At 41.5% G+C, this 24576-nt stretch overlaps 1 protein-coding gene across 1 annotated transcript; it reads left to right on the forward strand.

The window, feature by feature from the left end:
- The first annotated feature begins 956 nt into the window (after positions 1 to 956).
- Positions 957 to 4760, forward strand: IRS4 (insulin receptor substrate 4). The gene has a single exon (XM_067722857.1). The coding sequence runs from the start codon at positions 957 to 959 to the stop codon at positions 4758 to 4760; it is 3804 nt and encodes a 1267-aa protein (XP_067578958.1).
- The last annotated feature ends 19816 nt before the right edge of the window (positions 4761 to 24576 follow it).

Here is a 24576-nt window from a genome sequence, read left to right on the forward strand (position 1 = left end):
ACTCTCGGCTCGCCGTGCGCGGCAGCAACTAGTGGACCAGACTGTGACAGAAAGAGAGAATTTATGTGAGGGACGGGAAGAAAAAGAGAGGGCGCCCGGCTCGGTCCCGGGTCACCGTGGCTTGGGGATTTGCATGAGTTTATCACTACCATTAATAGCTACTCGCAGAGGGTTGTTTACCGCCGAACGCGCGACAACCAGACAGCGGAGCCCACTACGGGACGCAAGCCACTCCTCCACGCCCCTCAGCTCCCTTCCTGCCCCCCAAACTAATTAATTCGAGGCCGCCTCCCTGCCAGACACTCCCATTGGCTCCCATCCCATCCAATGAAAACCTTGTAACAGTTTCACCTGGCTTCAGCTTCCCAAATAAACAAACAAACCGTCCCGGAACCTTGCCAGCTCTTCTCCCCTGCACCGCCCAAGACAGCTGCGAAGGCTCCGCCTCCTCCCGCCACCTAGCGCCCCCTCCAGCCAACCGTGCTCTTGCCCCCGTCGCGGCCCGCTCTCCCGCGTCTCTCGAACTTCTCCCTCCAAACCCCGCCTACCACGCCCGTGCCTCCGTGGACTCCTCGTGAGGACCTGCGTGGCGAGAGAGCCCCTCCTCCTCCCGTCGGTCCTCCCGAGGCCCAGAGGCCGGAAGATTCTCCAAGAGGGTCTAGGCGGGATAGGAGGTGGCCCCGCCTCTCGGGCCCACTGCCCCCTCCCTCGCACACCTCTGCTGGCGGCCGCTCGCGCCCCTCCACTGTGTTGGTAGCCGGAGCCACAGCGGCCGCCGCGTGAGGCAGCGGTCACGTGTTGTTTTGCCCGCCGCCGCGCGCTTCGAGTGGAGTGGGCGGGGGCGCGGGCCGAGGCGGGCGGGCGGGCGGACAGGGGTAAACGGCCTCTTCCCCCAACCCTCGCTTCCCCGAGCCCCCCCCCTCCGCCCGCTCACCTTAAAACCATCGTGCATCACCATGGCGAGTTGCTCCTTCGCTCGCGACCAAGCGACAAGGAGACTGCGAGCTGCAGCAGCGGCAACAGCGGCAGCTCTAGCTGCGGTGGCGCCCACCCCACTTCTTTCCTCGGGAACCCCGACCGCACTCATTGGGACCGGGTCGTCTTGTCCGGGAGCCATGTGGCTCTCCACGGCCACAGGCTCCCGGTCAGACTCCGAGTCCGATGAGGAGGACCTCCCCGTCGGGGACGAAGTCTGCAAACGCGGCTACCTGCGGAAGCAGAAGCATGGCCACAGGCGCTACTTCGTGCTCAAACTGGAGACCGCCGACGCCCCAGCTCGACTGGAATACTACGAAAATGCCAGGAAGTTCCGGCACAGTGTCCGCGCCGCGGCGGCTGCAGCAGCGGCGGCTGCCTCTGGCGCCGCGGTCCCCGCGCTCATCCCACCGCGGCGCGTGATCACCCTGTACCAGTGCTTCTCGGTGAGCCAGCGAGCCGACGCAAGGTACCGACACCTCATCGCTCTTTTCACCCAGGACGAGTACTTCGCGATGGTGGCCGAGAACGAGTCGGAGCAAGAGAGCTGGTACTTGCTGCTCAGCCGCCTCATCCTCGAGAGCAAGCGCCGCCGCTGCGGCACGCCCGGCGCGCAGCCGGATGGAGAGCCGGCCGCACTGGCGGCTGCAGCGGCGGCGGAGCCACCCTTCTACAAAGATGTGTGGCAGGTAATAGTCAAACCCAGGGGGCTGGGGCACAGAAAAGAGCTGAGCGGCGTGTTCCGGCTCTGTCTTACCGACGAGGAGGTTGTGTTTGTGAGGCTAAATACCGAAGTGGCCAGCGTGGTCGTCCAGCTCCTGAGCATCCGGCGCTGCGGGCACTCGGAGCAGTATTTCTTCTTGGAAGTCGGCAGGTCCACCGTCATCGGTCCGGGGGAGCTCTGGATGCAGGTCGATGACTGTGTGGTGGCCCAAAACATGCACGAGCTGTTTTTGGAGAAGATGAGAGCCTTGTGTGCAGACGAATACAGAGCCCGCTGCCGCAGCTACAGCATCAGTATCGGCGCCCACCTGTTAACCCTGCTGTCCACTAGGAGGCACCTGGACATGCTGCCGCTCGAGCCCGGCGGCTGGCTCAGAAGGTCCCGCTTTGAGCAGTTTTGCCACCTCAGGGCCATCGGTGATGGGGAAGACGAGATGCTCCTCGCCAGGCGCTACATAACACCCAGTGAGCCTGTGCCCCCCTCCAGGCGAGGAAGACTGCACCTGCCCAGAGCGCGGAGATCCAGGAGAGCGATTTCAGTGCCAGCCAGCTTTTTTCGCCGTGTAGCACCCAGCCCCGTGCGTGGCCCGCACCCTGCAGAAGCCCCCAGCGAGGGAGCTTGCCTGTCTTCTGAAGCACCTGGTTCCGGTTCTGGCAACTCTGGGGAAGAAGGCAATCCTCAGGGAAAAGAGGATCAGGAAGGAAACGGAGGCGACTATATGCCCATGAACAATTGGGGCTCTGGAAATGGCCGGGGCTCAGGAGGTGGACAGGGTTCAAGTGGCCAAGGTTCCAGTAGCCAGAGCTCTGGAGGAAGCCAGTGCTCGGGCAGGGGGCACGGCTCCGGAGGTGGCCAGGGCTCAAGTGGCAGCCAGGGCTCAAGTGGCCAGGGCTCTGGGGGCCAGGGTGCAGGAGGAAACCAGTGCTCAGGAGATGGCCAGGGCACCTCAGGTGGGCATGGCTCAGGCAGTGGCCAGGGAGCTGGAGGTGGGCACGGCTCAGGCCGTGGCCAAGGACCCGGAGATGGCCATGGCTCAGGCAGGGGCAGGAACTCTGGAGGGAGCAAAGGCTCAGGAAGTGGGAAAGGCTCCGAAGGCAATGGTGATCATGGGAAATCTCTGAAGAAAAGATCCTACTTTGGCAAATTAACTCAAAGCAAGCAACAGCAAATGCCACCACCTTCACTGCCTCCACCCCCGCCAGCTGCAGCAACTGGTGGAAAAGGAAAGTCTGGGGGAAGGTTCCGACTTTATTTTTGTGCTGACAGAGGAGCCACAAAAGAACGCAAAGAAGCCAAAGAAGTTAAAGACGCAGAGACCCCAGAAGGTGCAGCTCGGGGTCCCCACAGGGCCAGAGCTTTTGATGAAGATGAGGATGACCCATACGTGCCAATGAGGCCAGGGGTGGCTGCCCCTCTCTCAAGCTCCAGCGATTATATGCCAATGGCTCCTCAAAATGTCTCTGTGTCAAAGAAAGGCCACTCTCGATCACCTTTCGAAGATTCAAGAGGGTACATGATGATGTTTCCCAGGGTGAGCCCACCACCTGCACCAAGTCCTGCAAAAGCACCTGATCCTGACAAAGAGGATGACTCAAAGGACAATGACAGTGACAGTGACTACATGTTTATGGCTCCTGGAGCTGGTGCAATTCCAAAAAACCCCAGAAATCCTCAGGGAGGCTCTTCCTCCAAAAGTTGGAGCTCCTACTTCTCTCTGCCAAATGCTTTTCGGAGCTCCCCATTGGGGCAGAGTGACCACAGTGAGTATGTACCAATGTTACCTGGAAAATTCTTGGGGAAGGGCCTAGACAAAGAAGCCTCATCTAACAGAGGCCCCAAAGATGTAACTTCAAAGCCTTCAGTTGAGGGGTCATTCTCAAAGCCTAGAGATGAGGGATCACCTTCCAAGCGTTCAGGTGATGGGCCCCCCAAGAACAAGACTAAGAGACCTAATCGACTTCCTTTTATTACAAAAGGGAATAAAATCAAGCCAAAACCACAAAAGCCCACGCATGAGCAGAAAGAAGCCGACAGCACTAGTGGCTACATCAAGATTGACTTCCCTAAAAGAGGTAGCCATATGCCAGCTCCCTGTATTCAAAGACTGCCAGGTTTGTGGGGCATAATTGCCGACCCCAGACAGTTCGCCTTTTCGAATTACGTGAATGTTGAGTTCGGGGTGCCATTTCCAAATCCAGCAAACGACCTCTCAGATCTTTTAAGAGCTATTCCAGGTGCCAACCCCTTCTCTCTGGACGGTGCTAGGTGGCCACTTCCGCCTCTTCCTCCCAGTGCTACAGGTAACAGTGCTAATGAGGAAGAAGGTGACTACATTGAAGTGATTTTCAACCCAGCAATGACACCAGCCGTGCCTTTTGCTGACAGTGCCATTCGCTACGATGCTGAAACAGGTCGCATCTACGTGGTCGACCCATTTTCTGAGTGCTGTATGGACATTTCTCTCTCCCCGAGCCGCTGCTCTGAACCACCACCTGTAGCGAGGCTGCTGCTGGAAGAAGAGCTCGAGAGAAGACGCCCACAAAGCCGTTCGCAAAGTTTCTTTGCAGCTGCCAGAGCCGCCGTCTCTGCTTTCCCGACCGACAGCCTCGAGAGAGACCTCTCCGCCTCTTTAGCCGCGGCCGCGGCAACCGCGCCAACCTTAGCCGTGAGCCGGGCTTTAGCCGCCGCCTCCACCCTGGTCGCTGCCCCGGGCAGCGGCGCTGCCGCCGCGGGCCTCGAGGCCGCCGCGGGATCTGACTCCGCCTCCGTCAGCCGGTTCCAACCTGCTGCTAATGCTGCTGGTGCCGAAGTGGTAAGAGGGGCCCAAGACGTTGCGGGTGGCTCGAACCCCAGAGCCCAAAACCCATCGGCAGACCTTGCGGGAGGTAACAGAGCCGGCGGGGCTGTCGCTGCAGCCGCCGCTCCCCCTCCATCACCTGGCCGCGGCCGGGCGCCGAGACCCCCAGAGCAAGAAGATTCTGACGACGACGACACGTACGTGAGAATGGACTTTGCCAGACCTGACAACGAGAAGTTCGACTCTCCCCAAAGAGGTTGGTGAGTTTAGAATTCATTTCCCTGAAGTTAATGGTTATTGCTTAATGAATCGATCGATGCACTACTCTGTCTGCATTGTTAGGAAAATGTGAGCTAATATTTCATTCACTGGTGCTTATTTAGCATGGAAAGTAGAATTCAGTTTTAATCATGCAATACCTTGTGATCGTTGCAAAAACTTGTTTTAATCTAATGATAAGTTTCTTTACCCGGAAAGAACCGATTATCATTTAAACATTGGTTCTACATTTTAGGAGTAGTTCAAACTTAAGGATATGTAGCATGAGGATGCTTTCAGATATCCTTCCCTAACGCTTAGTGATTTATACAAACAGGACATCGTAAATTGAATCCCATCAACTCATTTTCAGATCAACAAGTGAAAGCTGCTTTTCTACAAATGACCATATTTAATTGCAGGAAATTTAATAAGGGCACCGAATATTGAGCAGTAATAATCAACTGTTAACCTTTGGGGGTTGATGACATTCTCCTTCCGAAAGTTACTTTCTTAAAAAGCAGTCATTGTTATGCTGGTTTGCTGTGATTTACCAAGAAAGTTAAATCTCAACTGTTAGCATTAACGTCTGGAGGGAACAAAAGGTAAATAATCCAGAACAACAGGTGATTGAAAGAAGAGGGTATTTGGCTCTGGAATGTGTTTTTGTGTTGATTTGCTTAGTTTCTACACAGGATAAGTTGCCAGAAACCTTGAGCATTCCTTTTCTTTGTCACTAACAGTGACAGGCAAGTCACCTCTGCTGTGCCTCATTTTCTTCATGTAACTCCCCCCAAAGAGGGTATGGTGACAACACTATAATGGGTATGAATATTGTTTGAAAGGTTTAGAAAGCATTTAAAACATCTAATTGGTGCGTCTTCTGGGCAATTCAGTAAGCAAGATAATAAGGGCTGGAGGAAGACCTGACCCCAGGGGCAGCCTACCCTGGAAGAGTGGAAGTTTTTTTTAAAGGGTTACTTTTCCAAAGGAAGAAGTAAGAGAGAATAGGATCTTGGAAATAAGACTTCGAGTAAATCTGCCGTGTACATCGTGCAATGTTGTTATCAGGGTGTCTGGAGACATTCTCAAGAAATGATTTTGGAAGATGATGTCTCCATAGTCTCAACTGCCTTCCCTCTTTACCAGAATGTGCTGCTTTTCCAGGGAAGAGAAGGGATGGACCCCAGCAGTTTTCATTCCAGTAGTCAGTTTAGTGAAGATTTTTGCTTTGCTTGCTTTGTGGAATGCTTTTGTGATTGGATCTCTGCCCACTGTGCTTGATCAGGCAGAACAAGTTGGGGACTGATCACAGCAGTCACCTAACAAGCTCCCTATTTAGTGCAGGTGTAGGCCCCCTCCCCTTTCTCCCCCTGCTTTAGAAAACTTGCCATACAAAAACTCACGTTTGCAGCACGGACACATTAAAGAGTGATCATTAAAACGACCAAAGGATGCTTTGGCTTGCCAAAGGATTCAATTCAGATCTCCTTTAAATTGTGAGCTTCCCCCAACACACACACACGTACACGTGCAGGCACACACACACAATCACCACTACCACTAGAACCATGCACTTAAAATATACAGATCTATTTCCAAGAATTTAATTCATAACCAGCTTTTCAAGAACAGATCTATTTTATTCTGTAAAGTACACCTGGAAATTGGTCTTAAGCTACTGTTTGAACCTAACTGCTGAAGACACCATTTATGATATTGATGTGGGTGTTCCATAGCCGTCTATGTCCCTGTGGTACTTTGGAAAGGACAAGTTTTCATAGAGGTTTGTCTATACTTTCCACTACTCTTTGTTTAAGCAAAGATGAAAATTAGTGAAAATTTCTTCTTCCTTAAATAAACCCTGTCTTCCCAAATATTATCTAGATTCTAAAATAATTAACATTATCTTAGCATAAGTTACTGATTTATGAATAACTTCAAATGACTTCGTAGCTATTCTGGAGGCTTAATGTTCTCTAAATGTGTTGTTCATTGAGGAAATTCCTAACTTTATTGAGTAACTACAGCAAGGAGGCTGTATCTCACAGGGAGGTAGGTGGTTAGGTTAAAACAAGAGAGTGAATGTGGAAGCACTTTGGACCTTTAAAGCACTTTACAAGTGTAAGATATTTTAATTTTGTCATTGGATTAACAAACATTGAAGTTTCGACAATTTCAACAGATGACTTAGCTTCTTGCCAAAATGATTGGTCCTGAGACTGATTAAAGCACGTGATTTGCTGAGATATATAAAAGGGAGGATATGTAGAAAGAACTCATTGCAGGAAATTACTTTCGCTACCATCTTTATGTAAATTGATATGGTAGAATGTTGTCTGTGAAGGGTTAAGAACAAGCTGGCTAATTCTGATTCTATAAAGCTATAGAATAATTTTCACCCATTTCTGATCTCTCTTCACCTTCCTATCTAACATTAAAAAAAAAGATCATCTTAGAAAATAACAAATATGCTTTGACAAAGGAGCAAAGGCACAGTCTCTTCATTAGGAGTTAGATATCTCCCAGAGTAATTTTAATCTATGGCAAATGCTTAGAACAGTTCCTGGCACATAGTAGGTGTTATACATGAATTGTTATACTACTATTACCATTGTTGTTACTGTTCTTATTATTATCACCTTTAGAAACACAAAGCTAAATTAAAGTTCTGTGTCCCCAAATCCCACTTTTCAGTTAGTCATTACTTTCAATTAAAATGGCTTACATGCTTGTTCAGAGTTGGGATCTTCATAGTTGGGATCTGTTTATAACTTGAGCGAAATGAAGGGAGCCCGTAAGGCAGTGAGACAACTTTTTTCATATAACACAAAATTAATATATAATCTCATTTACCTACAAGTCACATTGCATATAAGTAAGTACTTCAAAGCCATTTGTTCAAGTCAGTTAGAAAGAAGCACACAGAAATATAACCTGGACTTGACTTTTTTATAAATGAAATAATTTAAGAAGTGTGAAGTCTTCAGATTTTAAACACATGGGTTATAAGTATTAGCATTTAGGAGGAGAATGCAGTTTCTTATATGGTTTAGTGTGACTCCTGACCCATGAATGCATTTTTGCCTCTTTTACTGCTGTATCTGATATAGAATTCATAGTTTGAAATGACTTAAGGTTAAAAAAATTCACTGATTTTTCCATTCCAGAGATGGGAAGATAAGAGCAGCTCTAAGAGAGGTGAGAGAATTGGCCAGCCAAATTAGTAAAGTTATAACAGCACCTGGTATGAAAAAGCAAAAAAAAAAAAATCTGTAGTAATTATCTTTTGAAATTGTAGACAGTGTTATTAACATGAAGGAGATATAAGCTTCTTTTCAGTGTACTACTGCCAACTCCTCTTGCTATAAATTATAGGTGCTTGAGAGCAAATTTTTTGTTGTATTGGACTTATTTATTATACGTTACTAGAATAAAATCTCCATATAGCAGAGATATGTCAGTCACCATGGATGGGTCACTTATTTTAGGCAACATTCATCCCCACCAAAAAAAAAACAACTGGACAGTCATTTGGAGCAGATATATTTGACTTATAACAATTAAAGATTTCATTCAGTTAAAGTTAACTAAAGTTATTGGCAATCATTATCCATGTGCATTCATTCCATTTTTAAGAGTGATGCTTCCCAGGTAAAAATTTTGGCCATTCACTAGCAAAAGACCTTCTTTAAACAAGGACTGGGACTTGAATATCACACATGCATCAAAACTCGAATAAGACCTCTTGCTTTCTTTTCCTCCCCCTAATTACCAAATATGAACCAAAACACTTCAGTCATTGGCAGGGAATTGTTTGGGGAACAAACTCGGGCTTCTTCGAGTGATCCCCCCAAGTCTTCATGTTGGAATAGAGATGAGGATAACTGGTGTAGGGAGAAATCAGGAATATTGTATGTGATTTAAAAGGGATCGTTGTTAAATTGTCAGCTTGTTGATGGAGGAAGTGCCTTACAGTTGCCTACTGCCTTATAATCGGCAAAGCATATTTACATTCATTATTTTACTGGGGGACAGTAGGTACTGGAACTGAAGCTGGTGTTAAGAATTTCCCCCTGGCCAAAGAGGTAAGTGGCAGAGCAGAAAATCAAACCCACACATCTGATTTCAAGCCCAGTGCTCCACCCAGAACACCACACTGCCCTTTCATCAGATGTTCAATATGTTATTTTCCTGTTGATGAAAGATTATTATACAGGCAAGGATTGGGAAAATTTAAAGTCTTCTTGAATTTGATAGTATCCAATCTCGTTGTAAGTAATTCATTCGGAGTGTTACAACTGTGAGCCATCCACCAGAGCTTGGGTCATTTTCATTACATTGAACTGTTTGCCATAGCTTTAGAATAAAAGTATTTGACCTGTACTGGAATCGAAGGTTTTCAGTCTGGGGGAGGAGTTTGCTCATCTTTACCTCTCAAACACAAATAGTGTGTGTATCTACTTGGATCCCACGGAAACACTGAAAGGAATGAAAGGGGTACCTTCAGTAAACTTCCGGTAATGGTCCTTTCCTTAACTGAAGTCACCTATGTGTGGTTTTCCGAATAATCCATTGACATTTGCCAGTTATGGCCAAAAGCCTTTCAATTCCATTTTTTCCATATGTATAAAATCTGATATTTTAATCTGCACCATCATGGTGGGAAAAAACAGAATAAAATGACACAGGTGGAAGCAAAAGCACTGTAAGAAAGAGATGCTCTTCATTTGTTTAAAAAGCAAATTTGCTTTTGGCAGTCAGGAAAGTAGACTTTAGAAGCCTTGAAAATCAAATCCTCTCCTTGGGACCAAAAAATCCGTTTTTAAATTCATTTTGTTTAGCACCTTTTTGAAAATGCTTTAAGACTATGTAAAAATAGCTCAAATAGCTCAGACATTTTATTGGCAGTATTGGAAAATAGCTTTTGTCAAATGCTTAATTAAAGCCTGCAGTATGTTTTGTCTCAGAGGTGCTGCCAGGCTCAAAGATGGTGAGGATCATTTACTGGAAAGTACTGCTTGGTCCTGAGTGAGAAATGAGAGATGAAAAAGGCTACCTTTTATAATCATGAAATGAATACATTACAGCACACTCAGTTTTTACCACAACTATTAGATTGCTAATTTTAAAGCTATTGATAAAATTGCCAAGATAGTGCACTCACCACATGAAATGAAAATACGTTCTCTAGCAATTCTGCATTGGTTATTGGTTGTGCAGCAACAGGTCTTAGATTTCCATCTTCTTTTGAAAATGTTGGGCTGCACACTTGAGAAATAAGACTTTTTAAAGATTTTCTTTAATGTAGACCTCTATCCTAGTTTAAATTTGCATTCTTTTACAGGGTACCTTACAATTTCTGACTGAGGACTTAATTCCTTTTAGAATTAATGGAAAATATGTAGTTAAATATTTATTTATTGAAATGAGAAAATTATTGCTATTTTTTCCCTAGCTTCCTTACATGCCCTTTCTTATTGGTTAGGGTTGCATTGATTGCATTATGTGAGTCTTACCCTCCTGTGCCCTTTGCCAAACTTGTGTCCCTAATTTCAGGAAAACATGCCTTTCCTGGTCTCTCTCTAGCTGTAAAGGTGAGGCTGCTCTGGGAGTCCCTCAAGGCCCCCAGAGGGAGGATTTCTTTCCCCAGACGTTGCCACTCCTAGTTCACAGGCTGCTTGCGCTTAGCTCGCAGGAACAGCCTTCCTTGTGGCCTTCTTGTTCTGCAGGTCCTGGGCTGTGCTGCCTGCCCTTCTCTCACTTGCTGGCACAGAGGCAGCTGGGCTGGTGTTTAAAGCCGTTTTCTGGTTGGGTTGACCACAATATGTCTGATGCTAGCCAGACCTTCTGGATTTACTGAATATCCAATTCCCCATAAACTGTAGTCACTTGAGCTAGTTTTCACAATTTATATAATTGGCCTATGATTACTAATTTGCTACTTGTAGACTTGAAACTCAGAGAGAATATCCACGAAGACTACCTCTAAATTCACATTAAAAATGATTCACGTGTGCACCCACGGTGCCCTTGAAGGTCTGACCAATAAGTGTGGTGTTTAACTCCTGCCTCTTCATAAGTTGTGCCTCTGGTCTGGAAGGCATATCAACACTGTCCTCACACGCAAACCTGCCACCTCCTATGAAGGACTCCTTGTTGTGGCTGCAGCTCTGACCATAGTTTCTCCTGCCACCCTGCCCCCAGCTATTTTAGCTGCTTGAATTTAGGGGACCCTATTCTTATTGCCATGGCTAGAAGAGATCTTTTCCTGGAGCCTCATATTGAAACTTCAAACAGATCTCCCCACAGAAATGATGTTATAAGTGACCATTGGGTGCAGTCAAAATCGTTCCTCTCCCAGTTCAGGACCTGCATAGGTTTAATACAGGCATGTGTGGGTGAACCTAGGAACCTATCCGCCATTTATTTATAACATTGTTTCCGTAGGATAATTTATTCTGAGCTTCAACTAAACAATGAGGCTTGGAATATGTCTCTTTTGTAAATCGGAGACTGCCTATATTAGAGTTCTAGTAACTTGCATTCTTTAAGTCTGCAGTAACTAGGCAGCAGAGTGAAGTGGCCCAAGTGTGTGTTGGGAGGTAGTGGCGAAGCTGACCTGCGAGGAAAATCCTGTAGCTGATCCCCAGATAGTTTGTATCCAGATAATCAAGACTGGAATGAACATGCATAAGTGGTCCAGGGCCTGCCTGCGAAGGGCAGGTGTGAAACAATTGAGCTGACCTTTGAGGAGATGGAGGTTTACCAGCGTCATCCATTTCCCTTAACAGATTCTTTTGAGTATTCCATCACAAAACCGTTGCCGCCATGAGGAGAAGCATATTTGATCTTCTAATCTGTAAAGGAGACAACAGTCCGCTGTGATTGGTGTTGTAAAGACTAGCAGCAATTATTGCTAGTTTTCACCCTTGAGGGACAGCACTTCGATTTTGATCAGGCTCTTGAGGGTCATCCTCCCATATATTTACAGGGCACAGAAAGGTGTGATGATCTGTTCTTATTGGGGGAAAAAAACTGTGTATAAGCCAGAAGCAGTGCTAAGCTAAATAATGTAACTGTATTACTATACACTCATCTTTGGGGTAAATGCTTCCATTTCTCCTCATTTACTTTCATTTGCTTGTCTTCAATGCTTTGTTTGCCCCTGCTTGTTTGTGATCACCAGTTGATCATGGGGATGGCTAGCATGTTGACTAATAAACAGTGAGAAATTTTCAAAAGAACTTGAATTTTTTTTTCAGTTCTAGGAAGATTGGAGTTAGAAATATAACTGAGGCCACGAGATTGGGGAGAGTAGAAAGAGAATGAGAGGCTGACTGGATATATCGTTATCATTTGGGCTTCTCTGGGCAGGGGAACCACTGCTGTGTTGGACTTCAGGCTGTAATAGAGGCATGTTTGCAATTCATGTGAAGAGGCCTGGAATGCCCTGGAGGAACTGCCTTCCTGGCTCACCCTGCACATTTCCAGGGATATTGAAGTCATGTGTGTTTTATTAGTATACTAAAGATTAATGTTTAGGTTTATATCATTAGACAAATTGAACCAGAAACATTTACTGCGTTTGTTTTTGAGAAGAAAATGATACCTGCCAGATTTGGGGGGCCAAGAGTAGGAAAATATTTTGACCCATCCAGAGTCCATTGAGTTTTCTCCCTTATGGAGAAAAACTACTTGAAGAGCATACCTCCCATTAAAAGGGGTGGAATTAACTTGTCATTAAAGAGATCTTTGGTTAATCAGAAAGTAAGAATACCTGGTACAGTAATTATTTACAACCTGTCAATCTCAAGTGGAAGTAATCCATCAAAATCAGATCACATTCTTAAAAGCATCGACATTTACCTTTCTGGTGGTGGAATGATATCAAAATGAACAGGAAACAGAACTAAGATATGACTGTCAGCCCTTTGATTCATTTTGCAGACTGTTTTTGCTGGAGTTTTAATCCCAAATTGCTTTCCTTTGCCACCCAGCAAGCTTCTGGGTTATTTCCTACGCTGTTCTTTGGAATGTGCTCCGGGAATGTAAGCTCATTTTAATATTGGCCTAAGTAAAACAGGATTATAAAGGTAAATCTGTGGGTCAAGTTCCCATAATGCATTTCAAAAGCAAATTAAATTATTTTTGGATTATCTTGTTTTGGATAGCATTATTCCTTTCTACCAGCATGGCTAATCAAGAGTTGACAAATATATTTTGTAAAGTAAACTTGAAATCACACCATTATTTGCTAGGTTTTAGTATGTTGTCAACCATTCACTCACTGCTGGTGTGTAGGTGTTATAGGAAAGCACTTGAAATATGAATCAAATTTTTAGTAGAGCCCCTGTCATTTTTTTAAAAAGTAAGAAGAAAGAAACCTCTAATAGCAACAAATGCCCCTAAGTTCAGGCTTAGTGTAATGTTGATGGGGCAGTTAGATGGAGCTTAGTTTGTATGTTTCTAGAAAAAATACCTGTGAAATATAGTATATTATAGAGGGTAGTAAGAAATCTCTTTTAAAGCCCATTCAGTATACTATATATGAACATATTTTTATATTAAAACAAAGTAGAAAACTAAATACCTAATTTAGTTTTGATATTGCCCCTGCAATATCTTTCTAACCTTAAATTTCTGTTAAAATCCTCTAGCTGACAGGAGCTTCAAAATTCCACAATGTCTAGCCTAATTTTGCAGTGGATAACTGAGTTGCTAGTATGTACTGTTACTGTCGTGGTTAACCTCTAGCTATCACACCTTTCATCCTGTGTAAAATTGATAGATACATAGAATCTAAAGTTTCCTAAGCCCACTACTGACAAGAAAACTTAATGTCTTTACTAATCTAAGGTGTAATTTAAAAAAAGAAAACTTTTAATGTGGAGGAATGGCCCTATACAATGAATCACGATGAATAGCCATAAGTAGGTGCGAGGGGAATGGAGAGCTTTGATGCTTCATCCAGATGCAAGTTGTTACATTTTTAAAACCTCTGATGAAAGAATGAATAGTTAAAACGTATACTGCTGGTTTAATGCAAGATCTTGTACTTGAAGCCTACTCTGGGGGGGGGGGGGGCGGGGGCGGGGTGTGTGTGTTCCATGGATTTTTTTACATTGGCTATAATGAAATAGAATATTTGGTTCTTTGATGTGACCTGATCTTAAATTAACACTCACATCCCATAATCAATTTGCTGACCATTTTATCCCCATCCCTTCTCCAGTTCAGCACCTTCTTCAATGTACTAGACACCCTTCCTCTGCCCCACTCCCGATTATGTACCCTCTCAATAAGCAGAAGGCCAAGAGAGTAATACCAGACTTCTTTTTGTTAGATGGAGATTTCAGTCATATCTCCTTTACAGGTGTGATTTTGCTCTTCTAGACAAAATTTAGTGATTGAATCTGGAGACTAGCACCAAGTCTATGCTTAAAGCCTTTGACTCGTGCCACATAATTTGATGAAGGCATAATCAAGCATGTAGGAGAAGAAAAAATTTCTCTTTGCCCAATGCCAGGCTCACTTGCTGGCCCCACTGGGAGAAAGTAGAGCAGTGCATGCACATTGATTGACAAAGCTGCTATCCACCAGCAAAGTCAGAGTGGAGCCTGGGGGCAAAAGGAGTAACTGCCCTTGCGCCTTTGCTGGCCTTTGCTGGGCTTGTGCTGGCGTTTCAAACGTCACAGGCAGCCAGCTTCGTTACGCATGTCCCTGCAAAGGCAGTCTCCTCAATATGGCTCCCCAAAACTACTAGTTCGATTTCGTTTTGTTTTGTTTTAGAATAGGGTGCGGGTAAAAGCGCTTCACACTTTAATTCTGAAAGTAACTTTTATTCTGTCATTTTTTTTCCTAGAGTGATTACATTGCCACAAAAACACATTTTAGAAGAAAAGTGATGCTTATGGAATTTCATCTTTGTCTACTCCAGATCTGCCTAAAAGAAAGAGAAATAACAGGCTTCTGAATAGAAAGCAACCTGAATTTCTAAAAGCCTACAAGTGGATGCTGTCAGTTGAATGATCCTACAACAGATCATTCGTACTGCTGCCTTATAGATCCAGTGATTTTGAATTAAGAAATTCCCACTGTATTTTCTTTTTGTTTTCTGGCTTCCCTCCCCAATCTGTCTTTTTGAAAGGAAACAAATACTATAAAAGTGAGCATCTCATAACTCATTTCCTCTTTTAAAAAAAATGTTATTTACATATGTGTAAATTTGGCCAATACCCATTTTACTAATGTATAATACTTAGATTAAGTTTTGAAGTTGAAAACCTTTGAAATAAGAGGAGATAAAGAAGAAAGGTATGTTCCTGAGAAGGTAGGTATGATCTGGAATCTTTTTTTTCTGAGTAGTATATACACAAAACTTTTCTTGATCAAGGAATTAAACATGAACTGAACTGATACCTTGATGGGACATTTCTAATATTTTAAAGGCAGCACCAAAGGGCAGATTATCTCAGTTTTGCTCATTAACAAAACTGCAACATTCTGTCCACATTAAATGTTAACTAAACTGATACTGTGATTGAACATTTCCAATGTTATAAAGGCAGAACTGAGAAACAGGTGATCTGTTTCTTCTTATACAATACTGTGATGTTCTGCTTGCAAATCAATTGAGGATTTCCAAACTCATTAATTTTAAAAAATTTTAAAACCTACATTTTCCCCCTAAAAGAACCAAGTTCTTCAAAACGTTTCCTCACAAAGACCCTCTCTGCCACTCTGGGCCTCCCCCTTTCACCCTCCATTCTTCCCCCCTTTCTGGCTCTTTCCTTGACACATACTTTCCCTCCTATGCCCAGGGCTCCTATAAAGAGATCAGTTTCCCATATTCAAGACATTAGTGTATACATATCAATCAATATTCTGACTAAAACTTAAGCCAAAAGGAACCTCTTACAAGGTCTTGTTTCCCTTTGGACAATGAGACTATGTAAGATGTACCAAATTAAAAAAAAAGAAAAAAAGAATCAGAGCAAGCTCGCCCCTCCCGTTTTTGCTTGCCTCTGATGGAAACTGAATTAAGATTTTAGGAACCTGGACCTTTGAGAACATGACACTAACAGGTGGTGATCACAGAGGATAGGTACAAAGGTCTTGAAGCTTGCTTAGAGCTTTGTTACGTGGTGGCACACAAATCACGACTTGTACCATCACTGGCAAACCTCATCATATCAAAGATGGGTGTGAGTGTCTGTATAACTGTGTGAGTGCTAACGTGTGTGCACACCTTTTGTGTACATGTGATTGTAGATGTACCTGTTGTGCGTAACTCTGTTTAAAAAAATTGCTTTGCATTTAATGTGCAACTTTGAAATAGTATAACATTTACCAGAAGTTTTTCGCCACTTGGTTTTGATGTCTTTGAATGTGTACTTCTATCTTCAAGCAGGCTTATAGTACATGTGTTGCTACACTAACTTTTCCGAAGAACCGAGTTGACGTCTATGATTTTTCCTTGCCTACCAACCAAAGGGATGGGGGGGGGGCTCTTTACTGTTTGTTCCCTTGTGAGTGGTGCTGAGGAGAGGATAAGGCTGCAGTACCAATCACTACTCCAGTTACTGGTCACTGCTAGGGTATCAGTTTCATCAGTTCCTTCAGACTCTTCTCTTTTTCCAACCTAATCAAAGAATTCAGTGTGGCTTTTGTTCATTATGGTAACAATGCGTCTTTAGGCAGCCTTTTCTCAAGCCTTCTGTCACCATTTTATTTTCAAGTAAGTTAAGTCATAATCGTTCAGAATTGTGGAATGAAAAGATTATTTGGGGGAAAATGCTGTATTGCTTTATTTGCATATTAGGTTTAGAGGCTGCCAGCAGACAGGGTACAGCACAGATGTGACACTGCTGAATAAATGAATGGGAAACCTCATACACAACAGTACAAATAGTAACAGGTACAAATAGTCACAGGTACAGCATAACAAATATGCAATCTTTTGACGCTACTTCTTAGTTTACAGACACAACTAATTTATTCAGTATTGTGATGGAAGAATCTTTTTAGAATATGTGTACCAATATATCACTTACCGTCCAGCTACCAGTTTATGCTGCTGTTAAGAAAAACCAATGATGGAACGATTTTTTGTGACGTCTACATTTCATTTGGTATCAGACATAGTCACTTGGTCAGTAAAATCTAAAACTTTACAGTTCCAACAGTTCATTACATTTGCTATTTCTGCTTCACAGATCTGCTTTGAGTTGCTCTGGCTTTGTCTTCCTTTGTAAATACTCTTATATTCTTTTTTCTTTGTAAACATCTCATTTGCAGTTTTGGGAGACAAACGTGCAACTCTGTATAGTGTTTATATATATATCCGACTTGCCTTTCCATAGAGCTACTCGCAATAAATGTGTTCATGAAAGTTATTTGTGTGGAGACTCATTTTTTCTTAATAGTGTTATCTCTACTACTTCATTATAAATATATTTTTCTGCTCCATGGTAGGATTGACTGCATTTTTCAGAATAAAGCAGTTGGGATAACTGAGGGTTTGGGTTAAAGTTACTATGCCTAGAAACTTGAGGCTTTTTAATAGAGTTAATATCTCCCAAGTCTTGATTCTCCAAAAGTGAAGGTTATACTGCGTGGCATGTGGGACCTTAGTTCCATGACCAGGGTTCGAACCCGTGCCCCCTGCAGTGGAAGCACAGGGTCTTAATCACTGGACCACCAGGGAAGTCCCTGGTATAGAACTTAACCTGAGTTTTCATGTCAATCCTGATAATGTGTGAATCCCAAGTAGAAGGGACTACTCAATGAGGTTTCAGGTAATCAGTTACAGTTTTCTTTTGTCTCCTTCTCTTGCCACTTACTCTTGCCCTTTAAATGACTCCCTTTATATTTACTTATTTTTAACCCCTGGGAAGATAAATATGAGTACATGGAAAATTCACCAATGAACAGACAGCAAACATTTCTGCATTGATGAATGGATTGAATGTCAAGAATATATTAGTAAATTGTATTGTCAGCCTAATCAGAAGCCAAAGGTTTAAAGGAACACTAGACAAATGATTGCATCCCCGATTCCTTCCTTTACCAAATCGCCCTTGCCACAGAGAAGGGCAGTGTAATAAGACTTTGGGACCCATGCTTGCTCAAGGATCAACGGGGAAATGGGGGAGGGATCAGTGGAGTCAGATGGGCCACAGAGTAGGAAGCAGTTCCCACATCATGTGCATAAGCCACGAGCTTCATGGATTGTATGTTTGTGGACAATTGAGTTCATTATACAGCTTGAGTTTACTTGATGCACCTAAGAAGTTGTGTGTAAAAGAATATCACAGTGGGAATGTATTAGTTAGACTGCCTTTATCATTAGAAAGTGTCCACAACAGAGATCATCTTAAAATCTGTAATTAAAATGTGTATATGTGTACATGTATGTGTACACACATACACATATGTATATATAAATACATATACACACACTTTACAGATTTAATATATCTATTTATCTATCTATATCTATATATATGGATAGATCTATCTCTCCTCTCTTCAAGGTAGGCAATCTATATTTGCCAAGGCATAGCCCAAATATATTTTTTTCATCCCAAACAGCCCCTCAAAGACAGATAGGCACATCTGTGCTTTTCAGTCTGTATAATCATTGTATACTCACTTGCTGATTCACATCTTAATGGAACTTGAATTCCTGCAATAGTAGGCATAGTCAGTGTGGCTGCTTTGACTATCAGCAGAACTTGCCAGCTGGAAAGCTCTGTGTTGAAGAGTATGTGAACAGAACTTCAGCTTCTCCACTCCTCTAATCACATACATAGCAGCCACGTGCTCACTGTACAATGTGAAGGGGTACTGTTTCTTTAAAGCATAAAACCTATTCAGAAGACTTGTCAGGTAAAACATGCCTAAGTATACACAAGTTAAGCACCTTCAGTGACTGCTTAGAAAAATATTACTAGGTGGTAACTGACCCCAAAGGGCATCTTGGAAATGCACCAAAATGCTTTTTAAAATGTTTTGAGAACAAAAATGCTCAAAGGCAGAACCTGGAAAATGTGAGTATGAAAATATGGTAAACCAGATCAGGGCCCCTAATTTATAAAATGTGCAAAAGAGAAATCATGCAAAATTAAGGCACAGAATGAGGCTCAACTGTATTCTGTTTTAGAAAAACCAATACATTTTCCCTCCAAGACAGGCATTTTAACGGATGCTGGTTTTCAGGCAGCTACCTTAAGTCCCAGTTCGCTGCTTACGCGTACTTTGGAGATAAGAAATGCAACTGAGCTGTACAAAATGAGACAACTTCCCTCCTGTCTCTTGTGCATGATAAACGCTAAAGCAATTAGGAACCACTGTTGCATACTACATTGGAATTTGTCAGTAACATCAGTGCTGTGCTATATAAATGGGGGAAACTTTTTAAAGTCCTGAGAATTTCAGAGAATACCACTGATTTAACTTAAACATTTGGGTCCATAGAACTGAAATAGAAACAATCCCCTCCTTGACCTTTCTTGTTTGTTTTTTTTTCTTTTTTTAATTGAGGTATAATTGACATATAAAACTGGTAGTTTCAGGTGTACAATGTAATGATTCAATATTTGTATACACTGCAAAATGATCACCACAATAAGTCTGTCACCATCTGTCACCATACAAGGTTACAAAAAATATTTTTCTTGCCATGAGAACTTTTAAGATTTATTCTCTTAGCAACTTTCAAATATACACTACGATATTATTGATTATAGTCACCATGCTGTACATTAAATCCCCATGATTTATATATTTTATAACTGGAAATTTGTACCTCTTGACCCCCTTCACTTATTTCACCCATCCCCCCTCCCCCTGACAACCACCTTTTTGTTTTCTGTATCTATGGACTTTGTTTGTTCATTTGTTTTTGCAGATTCCACATGTAAGTGAGATCATATGGCACTTGTCTCTCTCTGTCTGACTTCACTTGGCATAATGCCCTCAAGGCCCATCCATGTTGCTGCAAATGGCAAGATTTTATTCTTTTTATGGCTGAGTAATATTCCATTGTACATATGTACCACACCTTCTTTATCCATTCACCCACTGATGGACACTTAGGTTGTTTTCATACCTTGACTATTGTAAATAATGCTGCAATGAACATAGGGGTGCATGTGTCTTTTCAAATTAGTGTTTTTTTTTTAAGACAAATACTCGGAAGTGGAATTGCTCGGTCATGTGGTAGTTTTACCTTTAATTTTTTGAGGAACCTCTATACTTTTTTCCATAGTGGCTGCACCAATTTACATTTCCACCAACAGTGAATTAAGGTTCTCTTTTCTCCACCCTTACCAGCACTTGTTATTTCTTGTCTTTTTGATGATGGCCATTCTGACAGGTGTGAGGTGATATCTCATTTTGGTTTCGATCTGCATTTCCCTGATGATTAGTAATGTTGAGCATATTTTCATGTACCTATTGACTATCTGTGTGTCTTTTTTTGGGAAAATGTCTATTCATATCCTCTGCTCATTTTTTAAATCAGATTGTTTGGGGTTGTTTTTGTTTTGTTTTGTATTTTTGTTATTGAGTTATATAGTTCTTTATATATTTTGGATACAAATCCCATATCAGTTATATGCTTTACAAATATTTTCTCCCATTCAGTAGGTTGCCTTTTCATTTTGCTAATGATTTGACTTTTCAATCTCAGAATATGCGTTATAGAGTATTCTATTGCACTGGCAGTAACCTGAAATATCATTTCAATAACAAAAGGAGCAAGGAAATATTGAAATGGGAAGCAGATTCTTAAACATCTACAGAAAAATGTGATGCCCACAGTTCATTCTGTATTTCCACACTTGTAACTCCCAAGAAGTTTTTCAACATTTTTGTACTTTCTGCATCATTTTCAGGGAATTGAATGCATATTGGCCATTGAAAATATGTCCATGCTCAGATTTTTGTTATTGTTTTATTTTAACTTTCTCAGAAGCAGTTTAGGAACCATCTTTCTGACCCTGCCTTTTTATTATGTTTTCTTTTCCTCTTTATATTAAGAATATGCTCATTCTAGGAAGACAGGCAGTATTGGTGGTGGTGCTTAGACAGTACTTAGAATTATAGCTAAATATCTCACATTAATTACACAGTAGATATAACGCATATAAGGTACAGAAACTGCAAAAAACTTTTTTTGCAAGACTACCAGGTCTTTTGGTGGGAGCACGACAAGGACAATAGGTCAACCTTTTAGTTGTCAAGGATTCCAGTTTGGTTCCTTAACACCTTAGAAAACTACACTTGACTCTTAGTTTGTATAGAGTTGATACTCTGGAATTGGGTTTAGAACTACAAGGGATCTTAGGCATTGTATAGACCAGGCCCTACCACCCTTCCAACTACTTTTTTCATCCACTTCTCTCCCTTGGAGAAGTCTATTTTAACCATCTTTCCTAGCTATTTAAAGTCATAAGAGGTCTAGTAGGAGAATAGGATGTAATGATTGGAAAGATTTCTTCTTAGTCTAGAGTTCTATGACCCATGATACATGAAAAAAAATGAGAGTTTGCCATATAGGATTTGAAAGGAGGATTTTCACTTCTCCTTCCCTGCTTTCATACTTCCCACCCCCACTAAGAAATGTGTTCATTACACCAATGGTGCTCACAATATTTCACTTTGTGGATTCAGAGCCTAAAACCGTTTCTTCTACTTTCCCCACTTACAATAAAGTAAAACACTGTATTACTAAAGTTAATGAGAAAAATATCTTATCTGAAACTCCAACTGTTAAATCACAGCTGAGACAAAAGACTAGGCTATCCTAATACAAATATTCATATTACAAGAGGTAACAGATGACCCTACAGTTAAAGCCCTATGTGCCATATAGTAAACAAAATCCTCTACAAAGATTTTGACCTACTGTTGTAATGAATATTTGCCCTGTGCTGGCACCAAGTAATTGTAAGCAATGAGATATGAGACTTCCACTTCTGGCCAAGGTAGACCATATTTAATCTCCCACCTGAACAACTGAAAAAAGAACCTCAGAATATGAAACAAGGGGGTTCAAGACACTAGATATCAAGTAATAAAAAATACTGATCCCTAAGAGATGAGAAACAAACTTGGTAAGACCTACATCTGCCCTGTCTTACTGCCTTGAGAACAACTTCAGGTCATGGAGCAGGGTTGTGGAATCTAAGCCAATTCCTTGAATTAAAGAGATGGACCTCTAAGTCCGAGGAGGTCAATGTGGCTAGAATTCATGGCATAGATAAGACAAAAGACAGAGAAGATTCAAATTATTAAAATCAGATATTAAAAGGGGGCATTACTACTGACATTACACAGATAAAAATGACTATAAAAGAATACTATGAACAATTGTATGTGAACAAATTAGACACATTAAATGGAATAGACATATTTCTAGAAAGACACAAACTGCCGAAACTGACAATAAATAATGGAAAAAACTGAACAGATATAACAAGTAAAAAGATTGAATAATCAATTTTAAAACTTCGCACATATAAAAGCCTAGAACAAGATAACTGGTGAATTCTACGAAATGTTTAAAGAAGAATTAATACCAATCATTCACAGAATTTCCCAGAAAAATTGAAGAGGAGGCAAAACATCTCAACTCATTCCATGAGGCCAAAACCTCATAGATACCAAAATCTTGATACCAAAACATGAGAGAGACACCACAAAAAACTACAGACCAATATTCCTTATGAATATAGACACAAAATCTTTAAACAAACAAACAATAAAAGCCACTAGCAAATCCAGCTAAGCAACATATAAAAAACACAGGACCAGACAGCTTCACTGGTGAAATCTACCAAACATTTAAAGAAGAATTAATAAAACCCTGGTTAAACTCTTCCAAAAAATTGAAGAGGAGGGAACACTTCCTAAGTCATTCTATGAGGTCAGTAGTATGCTGATAAGGCACTACAAGAAAACTACAGATTCACATCCCTTATGAATATTGATGTGAAAAATCCTCAACAAAATGCTAGCAAAACAAATTCAAAAGCATCTTAAGAGGATTATACATCACGATCAAGTGGGATTTATACCAGAATGCAAGGTTGGTTCAACATATTAAAATCCATGAATGTGATATACCTAATTAATAGAATGAAGGAAAAACTCACATGATTATCTCATTGATGCATAAAAATCATTTGACAGTATTCAACAACGCTTCATGATAAAAACATTCACCAACTCGGAATAGAAGGGAAGTTCCTCAACCTGACAAAGGGCATCTATGAAAAACCACAGCTAACATCATACTTAATGGTGAAAGACTAAAACTTTTCCCCTTAGATTAGAAACAAGAAAAAGATGTCCATTCTAATCATCTCTATTTAATATTATACTGGAGTTTCTAGCCTGATCAATTAATAACAGAAAATGAATAAAAAGCATAAAGGTTGGAAAGGAAGAAGTAAAACTACTTCTATTTGCTAATGACATGACCTTATATATAGAAAATCCTAAGAAATCCACTAAAAACTATTCAAGCTAACAAATACATTTAGTAAAGTTATAGGATACTAAGATCAATATACAAAAAAATGTGTTTCTATATACAAGCAGTTAACAGTTGAAAAAGAGAATTAAGGGGAAATTTCCATTTACAGTAGTGTAAAAAAGAATAAAATACTTAGGAATAAATTAAATAAAAGAACTACAACATTTGTTCACTGAAAACTACAAAACATCATTGAAAGAAGTTAAAGAAGACCTATATAAATGATAAGACATCCTGTGTTCATTGGTTGGAATAGTGATTATTAAAATACAAAATTCCCCAGAGTGAGGCACAGATTCAGTGCAATTTATCAAAATCCCAGTTGGCTATATTTTCCCTTGAATTAAGCGACAAGCTGATCCTAAAACTTATATGGAATCACAAGGGAGACTGAATAAGCCAAAACAATCCTTAAAAATAAGAACAAAGTTGGAAGACTCACACTTGACAATTTCAAAACTTCCTAAAATGTTACAGTAATTAACTGTGTGGTACTGGCATAAAGACAGACATATAGATCAATGGAATGGAATTGAGAGTCCAGAAATAAACCCACACATTTGTGATCAATTGATTTTTCAAAGGATGCCAAGACAATTCAATGGGGGGAAAATAGTCTTTTCAACAAATTGTTTTGGAACAACTGAATAGCCACATGCAAAAGAATGAAGTTGGACCTTTACCTCACGCCATGTATAAAAACTAACTCAGAATGAATCAAAGACTTAAATGTAAGAGCTAAAACTATAAAACTCTTAGAAGAAAACATAGGGGCAAATCTTCATGACCTTGGATTAGATATGATTCCAACAGCAAAAGCAACAAAAGGAAAAATAGATAAATAGGATTTCATCAAAATTAAACTCTTTTATACTTTAAAGGACACCATCAAGAAAGTAACAAGACGACTCTCCAAATGGAAGAAAATATTTGGAAATATTGATAAGGGACTAGTATTCAGAGTGTACGGAGTACTCTTACAGCTCAACAGTAAAAAGAAAAATAACCCAACTTAAAAATGGGCAAAACATCTGAAGAGACATTTCTCTAAAGAAGACACGCAAATGGCCAACAAGCATACAAAAGATGTTCAACATCATTAGGCATTAGGAAAATGCAAATCAAAACAATGAGATACCACTTTACACCCACTGGTGTAAATATTCATGCACCTAATAAGAGATCTGCAAAATAGATGAAGCAAAACCTGACAGACCTGCAAGGAGAAAAGCCTTAGCACATTGTCATGTGCCCATGGCTGCTTCTGCTTGCTCA

Source organism: Pseudorca crassidens, chromosome X, assembly GCF_039906515.1.
Source record: "Pseudorca crassidens isolate mPseCra1 chromosome X, mPseCra1.hap1, whole genome shotgun sequence".
In the NCBI taxonomy this organism is placed as follows: domain Eukaryota; kingdom Metazoa; phylum Chordata; class Mammalia; order Artiodactyla; family Delphinidae; genus Pseudorca; species Pseudorca crassidens.

Bases quoted from the DNA above. Each gene is read 5' to 3' on its own strand.
- IRS4 (XM_067722857.1), top strand. From the start codon at position 957: ATGGCGAGTTGCTCCTTCGCTCGCGACCAAGCGACAAGGAGACTGCGA.